At 40.7% G+C, this 23,924-nt stretch overlaps 1 protein-coding gene across 1 annotated transcript; it reads right to left on the bottom strand.

Annotated features, from left to right (window-relative positions):
* Positions 1-611: 611 nt before the first annotated feature.
* SLC38A4 (solute carrier family 38 member 4) lies at positions 612-23,686 on the bottom strand. Its single transcript, XM_056342145.1, has 16 exons — positions 23,578-23,686; positions 19,420-19,650; positions 18,450-18,540; positions 17,083-17,198; positions 13,967-14,040; positions 13,682-13,774; positions 11,987-12,068; positions 11,812-11,894; positions 11,653-11,711; positions 10,982-11,260; positions 10,784-10,863; positions 9,558-9,658; positions 8,462-8,586; positions 5,683-5,827; positions 4,586-4,683; positions 612-3,166 (listed from the first exon to the last, which is right to left on the bottom strand). The coding sequence occupies exons 2-16, from the start codon at positions 19,536-19,538 to the stop codon at positions 3,065-3,067; spliced, it is 1,647 nt and encodes a 548-aa protein (XP_056198120.1). The 5' UTR covers positions 19,539-19,650; positions 23,578-23,686; the 3' UTR covers positions 612-3,064.
* Positions 23,687-23,924: the final 238 nt, after the last annotated feature.

The raw sequence follows: 23,924 nt of genomic DNA, 5'->3' as shown, positions 1-23,924 counted from the left end.
AGAAAATTGGAGAAGATGTTCATGTTGCAAGTGTTGAGCAAGCATCTGGGTCTGCAGTGCCTCCCTCATTAGGGGGCAGGTTGCAAATGCTGGCTGGCCGGGTCTGTGAGCATGGTTCTCACATGAGCTCACTGGTGCTGGAGTGGTGCGTAGACCAGTATATTTTGGGCTGATTATACACCGGACAAATATGTAACATCAGGAAAACCTACAGCTGCAATGATAGGAAGTATTTATATAGAGCAGTACCATCTGGTATGCACTCCTAATAGTGACTATACTTAGCTACTATACTGTGTATCCCAGCTAATCCCATGCTCCAAAGAACGAGGCGTACAGTATCTCACAGATCCCACTTCTAACACCAGACATTCTCTACCCAGTGATGTCTATGCAGCTCCATGAATAGAGACATGTAAACAGGGTACACAAAAGGGTTATTATATGAAGGGGCTGCCATCTTGCTCATTTGCAGATACATGGATATGCAAATTTCTCTCTTCAAAGGGAATGCAGTTTTAGTGATGCTTGTGTTAAGGATACCAGTTTGACTCTGATTGATTAAAAAAACCCCTTTCTCCTGCTAGCTTGAAAAAGAAGAAAAAAATATCTAGTCTTTGAAAAATTCATTTATTATACATCCATGGAGGGTTTTGTAATAAAAGTCCTCACAAGTCCTATTGTCGACATTACAAATGTTCAAGAAATGTTCCAGCATCCACCATTCCCAGCAGTGAGTGCTAATAAGTTAGTGTGCAATACCACTCTGGCTCCCAGTGTGTGCAGCAGCTGCATATCGCTGTCACCGACATATTTCAACTTGAAAAACTGACAGTTTACAGACTCTCTACCCTCTATTTTGGACACCGACAGTTTTGTGTTGTGAAAAGGCAGTGACTTATGCTGTTTTTCCATAGGTTTTCTGTTACTTTTCTTGAGGTCATCTATATTTTAGGTGGGCTACATGAATTCCTGAGTCTCTACATGCAGCTGCAGTCACTGTCTGTGCTTTTGCTCTGAAGCAAAATGCAGTTACGTTTCAGTTCTTCCATGCGTGTAACTCTCCGTAATGGTAACAGGAAGAGAGGTGTGTGGGTGTGTTACTACTAACTCTAGTTCATGTTAAAGGCCTCTTCAGTAATAATTCAGCGTTATTTGTACTAATCTGCTTAAAACAGGTCAAAAGATTATTGACAACTTTTTTCTTTAAAACATGCAAGGACAGACTTATTCATGGGCAATTGTGCCCCTGTATATAAGGTTACAGTACTCAAGTGAGCATAAATACTGCTCAGAAAGGTAGCAGTTGACATGGAATAAGTATTTGATATGCTTTTCCAGTTAACCTGTAAGTATACACACATTGATATACACATACAGAATTTTGCGCAAAGCTGAGGAGTGAGCAGAGACAACTTTTGGGTGCTTTATGGTTTTCTGAGTTTACAGGTGGGTATTCAACTGATTTCTAAGTTGAAAAATGAAAACTCCAATTACATGAGCCTGGATTTGTGTAAGCATGTTAAAACCAACACTTGCACATTCCCACTCATTCCCTCTGCTATGGAGTTAATGTGACTTCTCTGACTATTTTTCCCTGGGGTGTGCAGAGGTCATATATAGTGGGTACTCCATAGCACAGCTAAAATCACAGTCTGGAGGGTATTGAGTGTTAATTAAGCATCCATATAACATGGAACTTAACTTTTTTTTTTTTTTCTGTCTTGCACAGCTGCATAGCCCGATACACTTGAGATTATTGACAATGTATTTTTCTTTGCATACCTTAATTATGTATGCTAGCATATGCATAGACAAGCAGCAGAGCAACTTACCAAAGTTTGTGGTGTACAACAGTAATACAGAACTTTGAGGTACCTATTAAAAATTCTTAAGAGGAAAACATCTTGCAATTTATTGTAATGTAAGTAGTAAACATCTGAATGTATTTTTACACAGGTAACAGGGTTTGCTACACGTATATTTCAAACACTGATGAATAAAAATGAACCTTTTACAAACCCACCAATCCAGTATGTTTTCTTCAAAACAATATTAAATGTGTGGCTATGAAAACAGTGACACATAAAAAAATTTTCAAAAATCATTTACCACAGGGTAACTTTTTTATACCTACAAGAAAACAAAAAATTATGTACATAAATACATATATTTTTATATATAGCAAATTACAGTTTTCTGCACTGAACATTTATCAAATACACAAGTACTGAACAATGTGCTTGGCCACACCTTGTGGTCTCCTTATATTCCTGTGAGAATGGAAGACAAGTTTCTATGGAGGATACAAATTGTTCAGTGATGCAAGCTCACACAAGAATTAAAGAAGTAAAGAAAACCAAAAAAACCCACAGCAGAAATGCTTGATGTTTCCAGCACAGGCAACTTTAAGAACAAAATGCAAATGCTTAACTGTTCTTCAAGCATACGCCCCAGCACAAGGTCTGTGCCAGAGAGCTTTATACTGTAGGACAGCCGTCACATGCCAAGGGCAATGAATTTGGGCAAAAAATCTGATGCTCAGCTTTGTCGACTGGCTTGTCAAAGCCATCATCTTTCTGATAGACAGGTTGTAGGGAGTGGTCACCTTTCAGATCCCTTACAGAAACCGTACCCTTTCTCTGGGACCTGGCCAGCCACTCCCACAAGCTTCAGATAGAAAACAAGGCACTAGCTGGTTTTCTGGCCATTACCTTTCCAAAGCTCTGTGGTTATTAGCATGATGGGAGAGTTTGAAAAGGGTGACACAAAGCTATTTTTGAGGACTATGTACACAGTTATTTTGGTTTTGAAAACAGAAAGCATTCACACCACACATTTCATTTCACCTGGCCAGAAATGCTAAGCTCAGGTTGCTAATGCATAAATAACGATCCTTAGTGAAAAGTATGGTGTAGACTCCACTGGGTTGTAGTGACCTTACCAGAAACTGTCTTCAAAATACTGCAGTTACTAGCTAGGAATAACAGTCCCTTTTAGGTGTCCTTTGGAGCACACGATACAAATATTTATGTTATAAAAAGCACTTGGTTGTCTCCACAGGTTAGTGATGTCCGGAACTTGAAGGATTGTAAATCCAGTCCATTACAATAAGAGTCATACTCACAAACATGAAGATTATGCCAAGTATGAGAAAAAGTACAGCCTGCAATTGGAAAATGAAATATTATTAATAAAGCACGTGACTGAGCAGACTGTAGTTCACAGACTGTCCCACTGGAACCGCATTTATTTAACACCCAAGGCCCAGGTTTGGGTCATTGGCTGTGACTAAAGCCCAAGTAATGTCATACAGGGCTACATGAATCAAAGTTAGCCCTATGTAAATTTCAGTCCAGGAGAGCTGGGCTTTACAAGACTAGGTCTGGACACCCCCCCCACCCCCCCCCACCCCCCCCCGCTATGTTACTATGAACAATAATGCAAAACATGTAACAGAGAAACAGTTTTTTTCTTTAAAAGCTGACCCATTTTCAATGAATGATCATTGTCTCTGATATCAAGAACAGCTTCAGTGTTAATCCTTTTCAGCCTTATTAGACAAACTGGTAAGCCCATCTCTCTTCTCTGAAGACATTTCTGCATATATTCAAGTGATTCAGATGCTTATAGTCACCCTTTGCTTTAGTGGGGCTTTAGTTTACCATAACCCATCCACACTTAATAATATTCTGCCTCGCAACACAATGGTGAATAGTGTATGATCTCAGTGCAGGCTGTGAAATTTTAGATGTGACAGCAACATGAAGAATGAACAGACAGACATGAACAAATATGCAAAATCTCTCTATAATAACAGCTTCAAAAGTCATAATCAGAAATAATTTTATAACAAACCTTTTTCTTTGTACTTGCAGTATGTCAGTTGAATTTCCACTTCCTTGTTTTTGTGAACATGCATATAAATGTATAAATGTACATCTGTTTACATTATGTGCCTGCATATATATTTCATTAACAACTTTTCTGATTAAATTTCCAAAGTACATCTCCTTGGTGATACTGTTAAATGTGCAGATAGCTATTGATGTTCAGGATGAAAGGTGCTGCTGCTGCAACACTCCAGCATGACATAAACACATGCTGTGTATAAATGATAGACCTTCGTGTATGTCTCCTGTAGGTGTATGGATCTATGTCAGAGGGGAACTCAATTATCTCTGCAGTACAACTTTCTTCTTAACCTTGACCTCAAATCTTCCTGTTACTCCACAGCTGGCCTTCTAGCATGAACCAACACCTCCTTATAGTCTTGGTGGTATTTATGCAAGTGCAGGTGTCAACTAGAGCTTAGATTGGATTAAATAAATGCCTTTTTCTAGTTATTTAAGGCACACTTTAACCTAGACATTTACTGTTGCGAATCAGTAGCAGCAGTGGGCTAAAGGCTTTGGCTAGTTGAAGCCTGGCTTTCCATGCTAGGGTGAATCACACTACCTGACCTGTTTTGAGTGAGACACTACCATTTATAAGCAAGTGCCAGATACTGCAAGTCAAAGGTCTGAGTATTTGTGACCCCACACCCTCCCATCCTTCCTTTTAAAATTGCTGCCAGCTTCCTTACCCCGATCTTCTGGGGAGACCTCAGGGGCTCCTTCTCAACGAGCCGCAGGTAGAAGGCAGCAGGGAGGATGAAAATTAGCATGGTAGCAGAAGAAGCACCTGGAAGAGAAAGCAAAGCTGAATACCCTGCTGTCTGACACATAAGCAACGTGGTGCACATGCAAAAGACGGCGTGTGGGGAGGCAGCTGCTCATCCAAGCGAAGCTGCAGAAAGGGCTTTCTCTGAGGCAGCATTTGTGCAGAGCTGTAGATGTCCAAACACTTATTTGATGCTTGGGGCCCAAAGAAGCACTCGTTACTGAGAGGATTTGCTCAGACCAGCGTGGCTGCCTGTGATACAGATGTCTGCATGTGAGCTGGTGAAGCAAGGACAAACAGGCATTCCCGGAGCATGTGACAGCCCTGGAAAGCTGGTGTCAAAAAGGGTGGATGGAAAAAGCAGAGGGTGGATGACCTGTGCCCTGGAAGTGCCTACTCGTCTCCTCTCTGAAGAGCCCAGCATGGCGGCCCCCGTGTAAAAGGCAGCAAGGAGCAAACTGCCTGCCTGCATGGAGCATAACGTATAAAAAAGGCAAAAACCCCTTTGAGTGTCTTTCTCAAGGGCATCTGCATCCCTGAGTCCACAAGTAGCTCAGGGCATGGAGACTTTTCATGAACCTCTTTGGTTAGAGGCCAAAACTGAGCAAAAGAAAGAGGTAGGGAGAGAACTGTGAATGTCAAAAGAATGTGTCACTTTTCTGCTTTTTCCAACATCACAGTTTGGAAGTCAGTACATTGTGTCCAGTCTACAGATGCTTGAAAACCAAGGATGATTTTCCTCTCCTCCACATGCACTAAGTGCCCTTTTTTGTCAAATGGGATTATTTTTATTTTTTTTTAACTGGGATTACTTGTGCTTCAGGCAAGGTGGCAACAAAGTTGGGTACTGTTTAGCTTTGTCTGTCAGCTGTTTGGGAATTTTTATTTCCATTTTCACTTTTATCTGTGTTTATATTACTCTATTGTAAGAGCCAAACTGAGACTGCCATTCAGTCCATGAATGTGAATTCGTTGTGGAAAGGATTAACAGAGTAAACAAAAAGTATTTATGAAACCTACCAATAAATCCGAAGATGTCTTTAATAGTCGGGACAAAAATGACAAGCAGGTTATTAGAAGCAAGAATTACTGCTGCAATCAGGAAATGTCTTATCCAGCTGAATGGCCTTTTGGGAAACAGCAATGTATAGATAGAAGAACGGATCTGTAAGATGAAAACCAGCAGGGAAAATAAAAGAGCAATTAATTTATCTTTGCTTTTCACTTTTTAAAATGATCTATGCTAGTTACTTCTGCTGTGACAAATTCTGTCTGAAGAAATGTGTTTTCAGTCTTTGATTCCCTTAATGTAATCTCACTCTGATGTACGTTTTTGAGATCTGTGTTCACAGTTTAATGCAGAAACTAAAATATTTGCAGTGTAGAAGAAATTCAGGTAAATAGGGTGTAAAATAAGGGACATTAAATCTGTTCAACTGAAAGATGCTAATATCAGCAAAAAAAAACAAACAACCACAAAGAAACCCCCACTATGAATACTAATAAGCAGGCAAAAAGTGCACGGGTGAAATATGAGTTGCTGTATTCCTGAACCTGATCCCTCTGAAAATCCCACAGGAGTTCTGTCATTTACTTCAGTGAGAGAAAAAGCAAGCTGTTGTTTCACTTTCATTAAATATACATATATATGTATCTCTATCTCAAAATAAAAGCATATTTTTCAATTCCACTTGGAAATTATAATCCTAAAAGCTATTTCAGAGGATCCTTTTTGCTCTGCTGCCTTTCTCACACAACACAGAGAGTTTTTTTTGCTTTTTCATCAGCAAAGATGGTAAGTAGGGAAAAGGTCAAGAGCAAATCCCTTTGATGGCTGGAGATAACGTTACTCTGAATTACCGTGATTGACTTAAAAGATTTGAAATCTAGAAGTTGAATAAAGATGTTTTTACAGTGAAAAAATCTCAAACCCCACTTCTGTTTGGTTGTTTTAACATAACAGACAACGGTTTCTGGATGAGTTTGGCAATTCTGTAAATGTATGGGGTTCTGTCAGACTTGAAGCCCATCATTGGAAACCACAGCATGAATTTTGCATTTGATGTTTTTCAGGTTGATGTGAGCCAATATTAGGGAGAGGGAGGCAGATTTCAAAAATTTTGTTCAGCCCCTGAGTTGGTGTGAAACAGCTTTATTCCACCAAAGAACTGCTGCCTGCATTCCTATTCACTTATTGTCAGCATCTTGTGCATTTCTCCTGCAGTGACGTAGTCCTTAAAATAAAACTATGGAGTTTTATATCTTGGAATCATATGTACACTATGACTAGTGGTACATAGATCTATACTTATTTTTTTTAGCGATGCATTTATTTCCTTTTTCTTCTAAAGAATAAACTAATAAATCTGACTAAGAAAATACAAATGTGGTAGTTCATAGAAAATTAGTTGATAGAGCTATACTGTTTATTTGGAGTAATTAGATCTGCTAAGTTGGTTGTCCTGATATGCTGTATAAAACTGTTTGATATGCCGGCTTACAAGCAAATGATATTTTCATGGGAGTTCTTTCAATAAAGCAATTAGTGCTGTGGCATGTAACTGCTATGCCTTTGGACAGTATTCATATATAAAAATGATTATACCAAAAGCTAAACATGCAAAATGCTACATCTGACAGAGGCTTTTGCAATGCTCTTGTTTTCCCATAAAGAGTGATCAGTTAGTTAAGACTAATTTAAACATTTAGTCACTGGTTTAAACACGACATTTAAGGCAGAGCACCAGAGTGCACCAGGCTAGACGGACTGATCACCCTGGATGCTTTATACCAGAATTTTTTTTTTTTTTTTTAGACAACCTTGAATAGTGATTGCTGCTCTTAGGTGTTTGTCAGCAAGCCTGGAAACTATACAGAGCTTGTGTTTGCATCCAGGACAATGCAGCCAGAGGACCCCAAGGTTACTGCTCTTATCGCATGTGAACACTATGGTGTGATGTGGATTGCTGGCGTCCGCCAGCAGCGTAACATGCCATACAAATGGCAAAACAGCCTCTCAAAACTTAATGACCAGGATCAACTATTTTCTTCCCTGCTGTGTAGCAGCTCGGAGAATGTACGAGGGACAGTCCTGTACATTCAGGAGCATGGAGGTCTGTTCTTCAGGTGGGGATTGATCCCTGAGGAGGGTCACTCCCTCTGCAGACCAGTTCTTTTAGCTAAGTGTCTTTCTGTTCCTGCTACTGTGGATAGTGTGTTTTTCCCTGTGAACATTACCTGGAAGCTCCAAACTTTGCTCAGACATCTGATTATGTGGCTGACTTGACTGCCTCTGTTTTCTAGCACTTAGCTTCCTCCCCTGTCCATAGACTCAAGCACCTAAGATGTGCACAGGGCCTTTGGTTCTCTACCTTGGCAGCCAAGCCTGGCAGTCCTGCACAGCGCATGGCCTGAGTTGCACATGTCTGTCTTGAATTTGGATGCTATAGTAGGTGCCTGTATTAGGAAATCTCGTAAGTGATTTCAGTATACTCTCAAGTCTTTGGTACTTACGCTGCTGCTCTGATAAATATAGCACAGAGAGAGCCAGAGCGAGCCAGGGCAGTTGTTCCTGACTTACTTATATTTATAAAGAATAATTTATTTCAGTCTTTCAGAGTTTGCAATTGTAGCTACCTAAGGTCCTTGCTCTGGTCCAACTGCATGTGAGAAAACAGGCCCTCCAAAATAAAAACACAGGCTTACTTTTCTTCAATGTTAAAGTATGCCTGTGCTGAGTACATACAGTGAGTGGATATGGGCTAGCCCTGATTTCAGCTTCAACAGCTGTGCTACTTACAGGGAAAAGGACAAGGGGCACAGTCAGGGTTACAGCCACCAGCACTGCCAGGCGAACTGACAGCAAGAGGGTGTCAAAGGTGTACACTTTGATGTATGTATGAAGTAGCTCATCTTCAACTTCTCCTACAAAAGGAAACAGAAGGGAATTAAATCACTTAAGCAATATCTGCACTGCAAAAAGATCTTTATACTGCAGCTAGATAAGATAGCTTTGGCCCAGCTGCTGTCATCAGATACAAGTTATGGGCTAGGCACAAAATAGTTATTTTCCCCGTACAACAGGTACAAGTTCATTGTTCAGAGACAATGAGGGTAGTAACGGTCTGAGGTGATGCTTTGTACTCCAGTGTCTCAAACGACTTTCTCAAAGTCATTAAGTGGATGTGGAACCTAAGGTAAAAATAACTTCTCTGATATGAAATAGGAGACAGCTCACTGAACTAGGAACACCTCTCTTCTACCTCCACGCAGGTGTCCCAGCTCTCAGACCCTCTGGCCCCAGCAGTAGAGAGCAGATTGTGCTGTGTCATTCACTTCTCTGCTGTAATGGAAGAACTAACGAGGTAAAAAGAGGTGGTGTCTGCATAAAAGTGTGCTAATACAGGGGCTGCTCTGTTTACCTACTGATTAGTCTAGCTCATCCATATTTTTTTTACACTAGAATGATTTGCACCTGTTTTTCAGCATAGGTGAAGCTTAATTAGTGGTAGAGCCAGGGTGGGTAGCACTTAATAATGTCATGTAAAACTGTTGAGCACTAGCGTATTTTTAGTACGGTCACTCTAGGCCTTTGCCAAGAGCCAAGTTTGCAGCAGCTTGTTGTCCAAGTTCAGAAAACCAAAAGATACGCAACTGGTCCTCCTAGAAGGTGCCTCTGAGCCTCTCATGGTAAGGAACTTGTGGCCTGACAGCTGGATAAGTCTCACTGCTTATTCAGGAGATTACATATACTGCATATTTTGTTTGAATAATGCTTACACCTGGATTCAGACCCACAGAAAATATGTTAATACTTGAGGTTTAATGTGATACAACCATCTCACCTGCTTTAAAATGAGAGGGAAAATTCTACAGAGAACAGGGCTTTGACCTACCATAGAAAGTAAGGTATCCAAAGAGGGCAGCCAGAAGATACATGATAAGCATGCCAGTGATGGAGATGTTTGAGACATTCTGCATCCGCTTTCGGGAAGGGCTGGAGTATGAGAGAAAGACAGTAACAGGGCTATTCTTAGAAAGTCTCTATTCGTACAAGAAGTAGTCTGAAGAGTCATAGTTCTACTGACATTCCTTCACTGGCTAGTAAGTTCATAGCAACTATATTGGTTATACAGAGCTCTTGAAGCTTTGCAGCTCTGTGCAGAACAGCACAGACGTATAAAAGTATGTTGAAACTCCATTTCTACTACTTACTTAGTGCCAACATATAAACGTGTCATGTTATTTTGTACATCATTATTTATATACAATGAATCTCAAATGGTATATTTTAAATAAAAAATGGAGTGGCTAAAATTACAGAGTTGGCTATAATAATAGACAAGAGATTTCAGTAAGCTCTACGTGAACATACCCCTATAGCTACATAGGGGTGTTCTGGAGGTTCAAGAACCTCTTGCAGGTCAAATCCTTACTTTAAAAATCCTTTGCTTAAAGATTTAGTGTGAGAAAATCTTTAGCTTATAGGACCTGGAAGCATGGTCCCATGTTATCTGAGAATTTTTATTTCTTCTGGGACTAAACCTGCTGAAATAGGAGGTAATGGGTCTTGGCCTTCTTGAGTTTTGCAACACAACCTCCTGTAATGTAATTCTTGCTGTTGAACAAATGCATTTTCTTAGCCCTTCCCAACTGTCAACTCTGTGCTGATTTAAGCAATTGTATTTGATTTTTGATATTTGATAAGCAAAACAGGCTAGATGAAAAGTTTATGTAAGATTCCCAAGCAGATGGCATCCCAAGAAACCTTAAGAATAAGCAGCAGCTGACCCAGACACAGAACTCATTAAGATGTTATTGGAAACCAGAATTATCTGTTTCAGTGCAAACAATTTCCCCAGTATATTTCACATCCTTCAAAGGACTGTCCGGATTTCTCCTTTCCCAACTAAATATCAATCAAGGTGGTTATCCGAACAGAGGTTCTCTGTCATCAATATCTGACTATTATGTCAAAGCAAAGCCATTATCTGCTTAATATGGAAAGCAATAAATCATTAGCAGGTGGGTGTCCACACACCAGCAATCAAGGCAGAACACGTAGAAAGTGATCTCTAGCTATAGTTAACTGGAAGGATGGGACAAAATTTAAGAACCTTACTCTTTCAGTTCACTGTATATTGGTAGCACCTCAGGGTGGCATACGAATGCAAATGCCAGGATGGGTATTGCATAGGCAGTCTGTAAAATAAAGCTCCCATTAGTAAGAATGGTCACTGCTGTACCTCTGACTTTTGGCAGGCAGCAGTTTAGCTGTGGTATGAATGGCTAAAGACATATTCTACAGAATCTCACTTACCCGTGAGTTGAACACAAAGTATTTTGGCTGACACATGTCACTACTGTCGCTGTGTGCTTCATATTCTACACCACTTTTGGGGGAGGTATCTTTTGGCTCGTCAAGGACCGGCAAGTGTTCAGCTGTGTTGTCCATCATGAAATTCACTCCAGAACTGAGAGACTCGTTTGGTAACATGACCATGTGCATTGGCACTGTGCTGTTGGTGGCGGTCCAGTTTTCAACCCCATGGTCCATGATGGGGAGAGGACAGGGTATTTGGGATTTCTTGAAGATTACCTACAAAAGAGTAGACAGTGTCATCAGAAAAGTACCACCATAGGAGATTACACTTAAATCCAGGGTATGTCAACGGAAATATAAACACAGGCACACAGAAGAGAGAAGGAGAGGGAGTAAGAAATCAGGTGCTACCACTTCTGTTTCTCCTACAAGTATTTGTTGCTACTTTGCCTCTGCTGTTGTCCTGCTTTATTCTTTGCTCTCAAGTGTTGTTTTTTAGGCTGATCTTTTTTATTCTGGCTTCATTCAGCAATAGTCTTGTTGATTTCATTCACTTGCAGGTGCTATTCTAACATCCACATTAAATTGTCATGGTAAGAAATATAACAGCATTGCACAGTTTACAGGCTTTGTATTTGCTTAGAGACAATACCCAAACGGTCACCTACCACACTAACAAAGAAAACCATACAGGTCAGCGAAAAACCACTCGTATAACCAAGATAACCTGTGCAGCAAGAAAAAAAAAACACAAAACAAACAGTTCAGCTACATATAAATTCACAGTCCTAATAGAAATAAAAAATAAAGTGGGGCATTAAGCTTACCTAAGCTCTTTAGAAGGGAGAGGGGAAGAATAACCCCAACCGTTACAAGTATGACGAGGTAGTTTCCATTTAGGTACCATTCTCTAAAGTGGAGGAATAAAAGGTAACAGTCATTATTACTGACATCAAAGTGAAAAATTTTCATCTGAGGTTCAGGTTGGGCAAAGGTACCTACCCAGAACTCTCCTCAAGTTTCATAAATGCTCTGATCACTTCAGGAAGTTCATATTTAATAATAAAGAGGTAGCTTGACATCGCTGAAAAAACCAAAAAACACCTTCAGAGAAAACAGTGTAGTTCCAACAAAAAGAATTTGTGTTAAAACCCCTTAATTCTGCATGAAAAACATATTGTTTGAGAAACCATTTTTTGCTAAAATAGAGAAATGAGTTTTGTTCAAATAACAGTGTGACTAAATAGATGGTATGTTCCCTTGACGTTGTTATAAGCATGTCCGGAATGCCATCTAACATTCAGTATTAGAATACCATACAGTTATTACTGGTTTAACAACATGCTTTTAGCACTGTTCTAATTTACACTCAACTTTTCCTTTTGCTTTTCTGTTGTAAATGTGGTGGCTTTTCCCAGTGGACACTGTCCATCCACATTCTGTAGTAACTTGTTACTGCCTCTAAACCTCTTCATCTGTCTTATCCCTTCTATTTTCAGCTTCTTTCTTCCAATACTCTGCTTCATATCTATAAAAAACCCCAACTAGTTGTCAAGATTCCTGATGGAAGGGTGGACTTTTATATATCTCATTTAAAGTTACTGCCAGAAGGCATGCTTTTTTCGTTATTTTATGTTCTCCACAGAGAGGTCTCTGGAGGCCTATGGATCAATCTAGACAAAAGGACTAGAAGAACAGCTATTCCTCTCTAACAGAGAAGCGTAATTCCTTCCTGAATTCAACCACATTTGATATCCAGGCTTAAGGAAGGGAAGGAAGACCATGGAACAGGACCTTTTATGAACAAAATCAAAAAGCCTTTTGCAGTAGAGAGACGCAAACCACCCCTGTCTGGGTAGCAAAGTTGTCTAGAAAGGTGGTAATGTTCTGTTGATGGAGATTTGCAAAGTATACCAAATTCCAAGACAGAGATCACAAAAAAGTCTACATACATTTAATTGACCAATGATGCATTTAATTTATATTTTAACTACATATGCTTAAGAAATCTGGAAAAAACTACAAACTCCCCTGAGCTTTCAGATAGAGTGTTCCCCAGTCTCCTAAAAAGCTTTTTCCAGGGTAGAAAAAGGAAATAAAATTGTTGCATGAATGTACAATCCTACCCCTACTACTTACGATGTAAGTAGTCTCCTGTTCTGAGAGGATGGAGGTTACTTGATAGGTATTTCACATGAAGTATCTTTGTGCATGAATACTTTCAGCAGTCACTATTAAACACTCAGCATCTTAAAAAGATCACAACCCAACTGTCATTTCAAGTAGAGAATTCAGCTGGAAAATGCACTACTTTGATGGAGAAGTCAGATCCATGTGCTGTTCCTTTTAGGGTGGATTAATCTTTTCTGAGTTGAAACATCTGATATCTAGTCTGAGCTGTACTCAATGAAAAGAAATGTTCAACTCCTTGAGGACAGTCAGCCAAGCCATTTTAGCCATTATTGAAGGCTTTTCAACGGTCATGGAGACTAATGCAACTAACTAGCTTTCACCAGAACCAGATACTGAAGTGTCAGATAGCTGAAACAAGGAAAGATTAATTCCTCCTGTCCTTCCTTACTACACTGTAGTGTATAATGTACCTGGCTCATCTCTGATGCCATTTAGCCAGACAGAGGGGAGAAAGCACTTCTGTTCTGCAGAATAGTGTCAGAAGTTAGAATTTTTGCCCCTTACCTCCAAAGTTCTGCATTGTAACTGACATGAAAACACCACACTTCCCAGGCCAGCCAAATGCCTTTTCTCCCAGTTTTTCATATACTAGTGATCCTGCAAAAACAAAAAAAACCCAAAACAAAAAAAACCAACCAAAAACAACCAACAAAAAACAAACAAAAAACCCCCAAAAAACAAACCAAAAAAGAAATATGGGCCACTGCATTAGACACACTTGAATTGCATTCCAAGGTGAAACATATGCATGCAGTAGGGACTCAGCCAGTCACAGCCTGATCCTCATACCTCCTTCTTTTGATGTCTTCAGTAAGAGATGGACAGAGTAGAGTGACAGTATTGCTACGCTGAGCAGCAGAACTCTGCAAGGCAAGGCAGAAATCAGAATGCCAAGCAAGACATCAGAGACATTCATTGGATTTGAACGTACACTTGCTCATAGTCATGAAGTTCAATGTGTAGTTTTCAGCAAGTTTGTGCTTTGGACTCCCAGTGCAAACGCAGAAATAAATTTCAACTGTAGCTTGCTTGCGCGTACAGTTGCACTTTACACACCCCAAAACCCCTTCAAAGCTTAAGCCCAAGTAAGTGCCAGCTCTGTGTTATTCCAGAAGGACAGAATCCCAAATGTTAACAAGACTTTACTAATGTAAATGGATTTACACACAAGAGTCAGGTCTTTGATCTCTTACCTGCTCACTGACCTCTAATTTTAATTTCTTCTTATTCAGAGCTATATAAAAAAGCAACACTCGCACCATGACTGTGACTGCTTCACTGCCAACTCCTGGCTAGTCACTAATTTTGACTTCTGCCATGTCATCAAGAATTTGTGGAGTTTAGCTTGAGATGCCTGCTTTGCAAAGTATATTAGAAATCTTGCATAATGCTAAAGCATGGCATGACACTGGAAAACCTGCTCTTGCAACACTGGCAGCATACTCTTGTGGCCTAGTATGCTTGAAGGTACTGGGGGCCTGAATTCATTAATCCTGATTACTGCTATATTTCTTCCATGCAACATTCGTATCCTGTGTGATATCAGCTGTCTGCCTCTTGTGAACTGCTGGTGAAAAATGTAGCTTTGTATGACATTTTCAGGGTACAGTGCTGTGGGCAGCATCTCTTATCACCATAACTGCCTGGTTATCAGCCTGCACAAGTGTTGGTGCAGAAGGGGATGCAAAGATAATGTGACAGAGCTAGGAAATACAGATGTGCCTTACTCCATGGCTGAACAGGAGGTTGTGCCCACACCTTCCACTCCACTGAACAAATGCCTTGGTACAGATATGGGAGACAATGACAGCCAGGTTCATAAATGGGTTACAGTCTAAGAGCAGACATAGGCCCTGGGGCCAGATGATGGCCACCAGACTCTCAAAATTTTCTTTGAAATTTCTTTCTCCAATAAAGACAGACAATGCTTCATGTGAGCAGTGTCATCTCTCATGCTGTGGGTTCATGCAATACGGGTCTGGGGTCTCAGTGTAGCCTGCCAAGATGGCATCCTTCTTGGTCAGGGGCACACGTGCAGCTGCTATTCAGAGGCATGGTCTCTGTGTCCTGACGCATGAGGTGTAGTAAACCAAAGCCATCCAGGCTGGAACTTGCTAAATCATGCCAGGCTACAGAACTGATATCCCAGTGTGTGCTCTGTGCCATTGCAAACCTCCCCTGTGGGAGAGGAGGATGTAACGAGAACTTTTGGAAAGTTTCTGAATTTTAGGACCTTTCCTTTTGCCTTCACCCTGTAGAATATCTTCCAGCAGGAGAGCTACTGGGCAACATGAGAACAGTAAATTACAAAAATGTAGACGATGCTGGCAGCATTGTCTAAATTAGAATTAATGTCCAGCAGTTTCCATTTAGTAGATGGGATTTTTCTGTCCTGCTAACAGTAACGTCATGATCTGTGAAAACAGAGGAACCTCTAGCAAGTGGATGCATGCCATGAGGGTAACAATATCCCCAAACAGTTTTATACTTTTAAATCAAAGTCCTTCTCCTACCAGAAGGGAGAATGTTCTCATGCGGAAAGTATGGAATCAAGACAGGAAAGAAAACGAGCTGTGGGTGGATATGTCCTTTGTTTTTGCAGGTTACGACTCCACAAAGTTGCTTTAGCATTACTCCCTGCTTTAGCACTGCCAACAAAGCTAATGTCATTAGGCTCATATTAGATGTTTTTAGCCACCTGTGTGAATGAACAGCCTTAAAAATAAAGATATTGCAAAGGCAATTTTTTTTTCCTCTAGTGAGGCTTGATGTATCACAGTTTTCTTTTCAGTGATAATTTGTGGCTATACTAGTTAGCAAAAGTGCTCAGAGAAAGTTGGAGGAAAAAATCCTACATTTTTCAGACTAATGCAGTTCATTTCAGAACCAGCTTTTATACTTGTATCTGCAAATACTATATCTAAATCATTTGAGTGCAGGTGCTGGGAAGTACTTATCCAGGACAACATTCGCATCTACAATTAATTTTCAGTTAAAAATTCTACTGGCAAAACAGGAGGTGTTTCTTAGCAACTGGAAACTACACGTAGCATTTCAAATGCTGTTGCTGTCGTAGTTACAATCTCCAGAAGAAAGAAGTCATATAACGATAGCCATGCAACTTGATTTAAAGGCTTGTTAGATTCCAGTAATGTAAAACAATGGCCTATTGTCATACGGTACTGTCATGCTTTATCCCGCCCTCATGCGGGATTAAAATTAAGGCTTCAGTTACAATTAAACTCAGTTATTAAAAAGAAAATAAAGTTTGGGTTTTTTGTTGTAGTCTGTCTCATTTTACAGGGTTAGCCATAGATTAAAAAACTTCACATGGCTATCTGTTACTGTCTATCAAAATCCATTTTGTATAGATACTGTATGTCAGCCACATACCATTGCTGTCATCTGTGCACACAGAGTACAAATAGCTTTGAGGGAGCAACGTTAAATCTGAATAAATCTGTGAATACCTCTACATTCTTAGCATGCTGCTATTTCAGACTTGAATCAAATATTCTTCCATTTCTACATAGTGATTACATAGTCGGGATAAGGTAAATATATACTTTGTGGGTGATTTATTTCCCTTGTTGAATTCCCATACTGAACCAGCAAGATTGCTGTTGTTATTTTAGGACCAGTATACTGTTCTTCCCCTCTGGTTTTTGACTGCACAGTATCAATTCACAGTTTTGTTCCTGATACAAAACAGGGCTGAAATAAAAACCATAATGGTTTGTCAGCAGCGGATGGCTCCTTGTGGTGCAGCTAAAATGTTTTCATTACAAATGAGCCCACAAAACTTTTCAGCTAACAAAACAAGCTTAATGTACCTCTCTAACCACAAAAACTTTAGCTCCAGCTCACTGCTTATATTCTATTTGCTTTTCTTTCTATGTACTTACATGAAAAGGATAATTCCGGTGTTGGCCATGGCATAGGAAAGCCCTAAGATGCCGCTGCCCATAATGGCATTGCTGAGGTTGAATGAGGACATTCCAAAGGAAGCTCTACCCTGGTGCTGTTAGAGCGAGAATAGAAAATGGCAATTAATTTAAGTTTTACTGAGCACAACAGCCTAATTATCCTCATTGATGGTTTTCCCTGTATTGTCCCCTTGATTCTTAGAGGTGGAGGTTTGTCAAGGTTCCTGCGCCCACAGTCTCTTTTACTGCCAAAGCCAGCTGTGCTGGTAGGTGTTTGCCTCTCACATTCTCCCCTTGTCTCCGGGGGGAGGAGGGCTACATCCCTGAGAGGTGACGGGGGTGACAGCCACAACTGGTTACGCTGGTCAGCCTCTGTAGGAATGCATGCTGTTATCTAACAGATTTCCCAATTGTTGATTTAAAAAAGTCAGATGATTTTTTAAAATTAATCCAACTGGTTATTGAGGTTTTCTCCAAGCAGGTTGTGCACCTTTGGGGAACTAAAAGTGTGTCTGGGGAAGGAAAGAAGGAAGCGTTGTGTAGCTTGGGCTGGCGGCAGGGGAGTGGAAGAGAACAAAAAGCTGGTGGGAGGGGGGATAATGTGTGAGGGAGTCACATCTGCCACCAAGTGGAAAAGAAAGGGGGTGATTATGGCTCTTAATTTTAGCTTGCAATCACAAATAATATTTTTTGGTTTTATTTGATCAATCCTAATAAAACCTGTAACATGACCAATAAAATTACTTTCTTTGCACCAAGTTCATCAAAACTTTGAATAAGGTTACAAATCTGAGCAGAGGTACCCACATGCACACCCCAGGAACCAGTGCTCTGCTTCCATTTGATTATGGATTTGTCTAAAGAGCTGGAAGCATGCTGAGCGTGTGATGTTCTGCATTGTAAAGCCAAACATGAATGTCCTTTCTTTAAAGCAACGCGGTTGGATGTGGATTCATTTACACTGATGCTGGAAACAACCAATACAAGCACACACCCAGTTCTACCTTGGTACAGGAACACCAAAGTTCCCCTGAACCAAATCTCCTGTTAGAAAAATAGGTGCAGACCCACCCTGACTGGACATCTCAGGTGAGGTGACATAGATGCTAATGAAGTCCAAGGTCCGAGGAATTCTTCTGACTACTTGTGAAGGAGAGACCCAGTTTAACTTGCAAGGCAATAGAAAGGGTTTGCTGTACTAACAGTTAGAAAATGTGTTTACTCTTCTGAAGCCAAGATTATGCTGATCAGGCTCCAGAGTAACTTTGTTTGCTGCAACTTTTGGAAAAAGATTCAGCTTAACAAGATTTACTTTGCGATTACTCTTAAAAATTAACAAAACTTACATATTCTTCATTATATTCTTCCAATTTCTTTTTACCCAGATATCCGTTTGTAAGGAACTTCTGACTTTCTGCATCGTCACTAGCAAATGGACTGAACATGAAGAAAAATAAGAAATATTAGGTAAGGCTTATGTCACACATTATGTTCAAGTAACGCCTTTTGCCATTAGTGGAAACTTTCCTTCAACATTGCAATAAGTATTTTAAAATCCTTCAGAAAAAACTTCTTTTTTCTCCTGCAAGATTCTCATATCCAATGGCATGTTTAATAGAACTTTGCTTTGCCTTGGAATTTAGTTTTAAACCCAGTAATCTTCAAATTATTTCTGATTGCAGATGTTGGAAAGTAACAATTCTTTACTGCTAACACTTTGTTAAAGCTAGGCATGTACTTCACATTCGAGGAATAAAGCGTCTTGCAGCTGCCCTGTTGGAGATACATGCCACAGGGTTTAGCAAGCTGAGAGCTGGAGGCTGATGGCTGGTTTTGAGATTCTTTTTCAGGCCACCCAGGTGTTGGTGTTACAGCTGGTCCTGCTGGAGATGCCTGAGGGTAGGCTGTCCCAGTGGGAGCACTGAGCTGCTGCCCTCCATACCTTGCCCTGGAAAGCATTCCCCCTCTCAGCTTGCTCAGATTGCACTTCCCTGCCAGCATATTAATTACATGGGTACTATCTGACCAGAGTGGATGGAAATTGCCAAGGGGGAGCTCGGGGCTGGGAGCCTGCAGAGGTCACTCCAGGTGGTGGCCAGCAAGGGGGTACCTGGGCTGCTCCTGCTGTGCTGGGCACTCCATCCTCTGGGATGCAGAGCAGGGAGAGTCAGTGCTGTGGGAAAACTCCAGCTAGACAACCACATTAATGTCAATGTATTGCCTGGGAAATGTTTTGTGTCCCAGATGCCATTAGTGAAATTTGGTTTTGATTACTGCTTTCTAGCCTTAACAGAGCCTTCCCGTTTAAACGCTTACCTCCTAATTGCAGCCTTTTCTGAATCAACCAGCTCTGTGTAGTTGTCTTCAAGGCTTTCCCCACTGTTGCTCTGATCATCAAGTTCGATGTTGACTTTTTGCAGCTCCATGCGATCCATTAGAGCGGTCAGCGCTTTCCAGCACACGCAGTTGCTTCTTCAGGGTAAACAGCACCGTGCCGTCTGCTTGCGGGTCCTCTCTACCATGCGGGGCCTGCCAGAACACTCTGTTCTGCAAACAAAACACAATAGAACTCATTAGAGTTTTCCTCACATTAGATGAACCACTATGAATTGTTGGGTTTGTGTTTGTTCTTTGTAATAGCGTTAGGAAGGGAAGCCATTGCAAACTGGGAAAACTCAGGGCAAGCATTATGTCCCTTTATATGCCGGCACTTGGCCCTTCTGTCTTCCTTCAAATGACAGAGTGCAGGGGCCAACGGATGCACAGTAGATGTCCAGCATCTGGCAAAATTACAAAGCCAGCAGAAGATAATTTCTTGAACTGCTGCTTTTGAATTTCTAGGTGATGGTGATGCAGAAGTGCTTGCTGTTAGAAGCGAAGGGAGTATAACAGGGTTTTCCTACCACTGTGTCAAAACCTGCACACTCTTAAGGGAAGTGCCTAGTGTTCCGAATAACGTTTTGTAAGATTAATGTTGTCACAGATTTAAATTTTTTGAAGATTTGTCCCTTTTACTGGGATCCGGCGGAGGTGAGCATCTCGACGTGATGACGACTTTGATAATTAGGAGGTGCAATTCTGATATAGCAGTTTCTGGTTTTCAGTATATCTGTGTTTAATTTTTACTTGTCCTACAACTAGAAGCTGTGTCTCACACTGGATTCTCACATGGATATGACTGACTATCTTTACACGTGTTAGAAAAATTCCTGCCTTTTACAAATCATACGAATAAATACTCAACTCTCTATTTCTATATGGACTAAAGGAAACTGTACAAACTGAAGTTACAAAGAGGACTTCACCTCTTGGATTTCAGCAGCTTTATGTTATAGTCTCATATGCAGATACACATTTGCATTCATTTGCTCATATCCAAATTCAAGAGGAAAACTGTGCAAGAAATATTGCAGTTTTACAATACTTCTCCATTCCCAAAGATATTCCTTGATGCATTTTACATTTCCACTCCACAGCTATGGAGACAAAGGCGCACCACGGTGAAGGGAAAGAGCATAGACCAGATAACACATTGTTGGCACACCTGGGGCCAGAATTGCAGAATCCTGGCACTCTACCTGCAACCTTGCAAACAGGCACACTGGCTGGATCTGTTACTTTTTTCATAAATATCACACGCTAAATGCAGCCCAGAACTGTGTAACAACAATATCAGAAAACACCACAACAAATAACTTTTGTGTCAAAACCCCCTGCATTTATTTGATAGCCTTTTTCATAGTTTTGCATTTATGGATGTATAGGTCCTTGCTTGACGATCAGACCTTCACTATCCTCTGCTACCGATCACACGATGCTCTTAATTAAGAACGTCTACAAATGTATTTGTAATGGCCAAATGTTAGAGTACATGTAATTAAAACATAAATATAAACTTTACATACCAATCCTGGAGGCTAAAACTGACCCTGGGAGAGAAATTAAAGTCGTCTTCCTTGCTTTTTACTAAAAAGATTCACCCAGACAAAACAACTGAAAAGGAAAAGCAGTATCACAGTACATTAGATTTCCTACCAGAGAGGGTGGCTGTGTTTACTCCTTTCTGCTGCCGTGCAGGGTGTGTGTGTGAGGGGACAAGTGACTTGGCCATCAGGGCAGAGCTTCCAGCACTTGCATTCCAGTGGCCGGGGGGGTCTGCCCGCTCGGATATGAATAACTCCGGGACGTGAAAAAATAATAACCCCCCACCAACAGAGCCCTCCTAAATGCAGTTTCATTCACAAAACTGTCTTCAAATGCAGACATTGCCCTGTCTGGGAAAGTAAGTCCTTCCAATTCCTGATGCTTATTTTTAATCTGTCACGTAAAAGTCAGGCTGACAAATCTGACTGCGTTTAGTCCTGTCGTGGTAAAGGGTAAAACCTCCCCCGTGAGCACTGCCTAACGGAGGAACATCTTTTCCAGCAGTAGCAGTCCAAAAAATACAGATCTTCAAAGAGTTGGGAAACAGAGGAAAAGTAAGCAAAAAAGGTTGCCAGGAGTTAAGTTACACAGAGATTAGACTGAGGAGGAAAGTCTGCGCAGCACAGCAAACACAGTTTGGAAAGGGGAACAAAAATTGACTGGAAGTACATGTTACAGCATAAGAATCATCTGGACATTGTCCTGTCAAACATTTACACAAGTAATCTGATTTATGGGTGTCATGTCAAAAGGCTGTGGAATTACTGGGTAAAGCAGTGGTTTTCTACTTTTTATTAATCTGTGAATTCCTAAAAGTCTTCTGCGAAATTGCAAAGCCTCAGGTGGCAAAATTAAATCTGCTGAGAACCTGGATTCTTGCAGTTGTCACTTTTTAGGGAGTGCTTGGTAGAGATCAAGGGGTCTGCAAGCCATGAGCTGAAAACCATTGGCATAAATGTGGGCAGGATGAGGCTCATGAAACAGGCTCGGTATTAGATTTGAATCCTGCAAACACTGTAACGGTAATTGCAAGCAATGGTGCCTTTGAACTTCAGCAGAACTTGGCAGAGCTGGACCTTAGTTGGTGGAAATCCCTAACTTCAGGTTCCTTACTCTGCAGGTACTGAAGGGTGTGGGAGGACGCTGAGGTACTGGTAGCACATGCTCCCCATGAGTAATGTTGAAGGGGCAGAGCTGCCACCCCTTCACCAGGGGGAAATGGGGTAGCCCTGTGCCTCTTGGGTCACTGCTTGACCTGCGAGATATTATTTAGAAAAAGGGGGATGCACTAGGTGGCTCACTTTAAAGTAAAATGGTGGTTACAGCTGCATGCAGTGTCATGCCCAAGCCCACTGCCAGGGCTGGTAGCCACGTGCTCGGCTGCGCCCGTGCAGGGGTTTGTGCTGGCTGGATCGCTGCTCCTGGGCCATGGCCAGGCACCAGGGCGGTGATGGCGTGACAGATCGCAGCAACCAAGGTCGGGCAGGCCTGGGCCCTGCCAGAAGCTAAGCACATCATATCGGAGGAGAAACACCAAAGTTCAGCTGCTTTAGCTTCCCTGGGACTTAATGCTTTCTGCTTCAAAGTTCTGAATTTGGTGCCTAAACATACAAGAAAAATCTCTTAGCTCTACGGTGTTCCTTAAACTTGGATTCAATACGGCGATGGTTTTGCTGCCTCCTGTGGTATTTGGCTGAAAGGAAAAGATTTTTCCTAAAGTATGGTGTTAAAATGGAAAAACTGTTTGCAAAAGAGATTCACCTATTATTAGAGGGAAGTTATTTATCCCTGTAGAACTATTTCTCTCTTCAAGTATAGGGTACTGTTCTGCATAACTTATTAAGTAACAGTTTTCAGCAGTGATTCAGAAAATTACAAAACATTTGGTATCTGATTTCACGTTATTGATTTCTGTCCTGTCTTCAGTTAGGACATTAAATGAGTGGTCAAATTATGCCGGGTCACATATATGACTAATATTTGCATGGGTTTTGCAGTATTAAGGTTTGTAAACTGAGCCATGGTATCTAATTTAGCAGATTTTTGCCAGATTCTTCATCTTCATGACAGTGATTTTATATTATTATTGTCTAAACAGCTATTTCAAAATGAAATAAGTAGTGTTGCTGTGAAATAACCAATTAGAATGCAAAGCCTGCTTTCAAAAATTCATTTATTTACAGAAATGTGAGCCAAGTAAATCAAGAGCCTCAAAAAAAATTCTCAGAAGTTAGCCAAGGGCTACAAAGGAAAGACAGCATTCATTTCTTAATTGCCTGGTCAATTTAAACATTTTTTGATGCTTCTCTGGTTGCTTAGGTTTTGATTTAGTACTTTAAAAAAAAAAAAGACTAAATTTAATTCCTGAAAAAATACCAAAGATATTTGCCAACATAAATTACCATGTCAGTAAATCTTAAGAACCCCATCCTTCACATTGCACTTATATTTACAGATTAATTACATTTCTAATTCTCAATTTTTAAAGATATGGCTAGTGTCTAAAATACATTGATTGAACATTGTAAAGAAAAAAAGTTTTAGGTTTACCTCTGAGTCAAGCAGGTTCTCTTGCTTGCTTGCTAAGCAGGTTCTGTCTTTTAGGAATTGCACCTGTAATGAAAAGTTTGCTCATGTGCAACCTAGAGCAGTTGGACAGTGATTTAAAGACAAATGGGAGTGTAGGAGATGAACCAATCAACAGCTGCTACAGCCCAACTCCCTTTGACAAACTTGCGTCAGCTCTTTGTAAAAAAAAGGGGCAAAAAAAAGAAGGTAAATCAGTTTATTGGAGCACACTGAGGGCAAACATCTCCGTTACTGGAGCTATTTGCTTTCTGAGCTTAGCACTATTACAAAATGCATAACCGCAGAACGCTTCACCCAGGCTTGGTCAT

Source organism: Falco biarmicus, chromosome 5, assembly GCF_023638135.1.
Source record: "Falco biarmicus isolate bFalBia1 chromosome 5, bFalBia1.pri, whole genome shotgun sequence".
Taxonomy (NCBI): domain Eukaryota; kingdom Metazoa; phylum Chordata; class Aves; order Falconiformes; family Falconidae; genus Falco; species Falco biarmicus.
The sequence above is the reverse complement of the archived record's forward strand: the minus strand, read 5'-3'. Positions and strand labels throughout refer to the sequence as shown.

Excerpts from the sequence above, each read along its gene's own strand:
- SLC38A4 (XM_056342145.1), bottom strand. The coding sequence starts at position 19,538 with ATGGATCGCATGGAGCTGCAAAAAGTCAACATCGAACTTGATGATCAG. Across the intron at positions 10,864-10,981 it reads ACTTTGTGTTCAACTCACGG|ACTGCCTATGCAATACCCAT; the intron begins GTAAGTGAGATT and ends TTTATTTTACAG. Across the intron at positions 5,828-8,461 it reads TGCCCCTTGTCCTTTTCCCT|ATCCGTTCTTCTATCTATAC; the intron begins GTAAGTAGCACA and ends TTCATCTTACAG.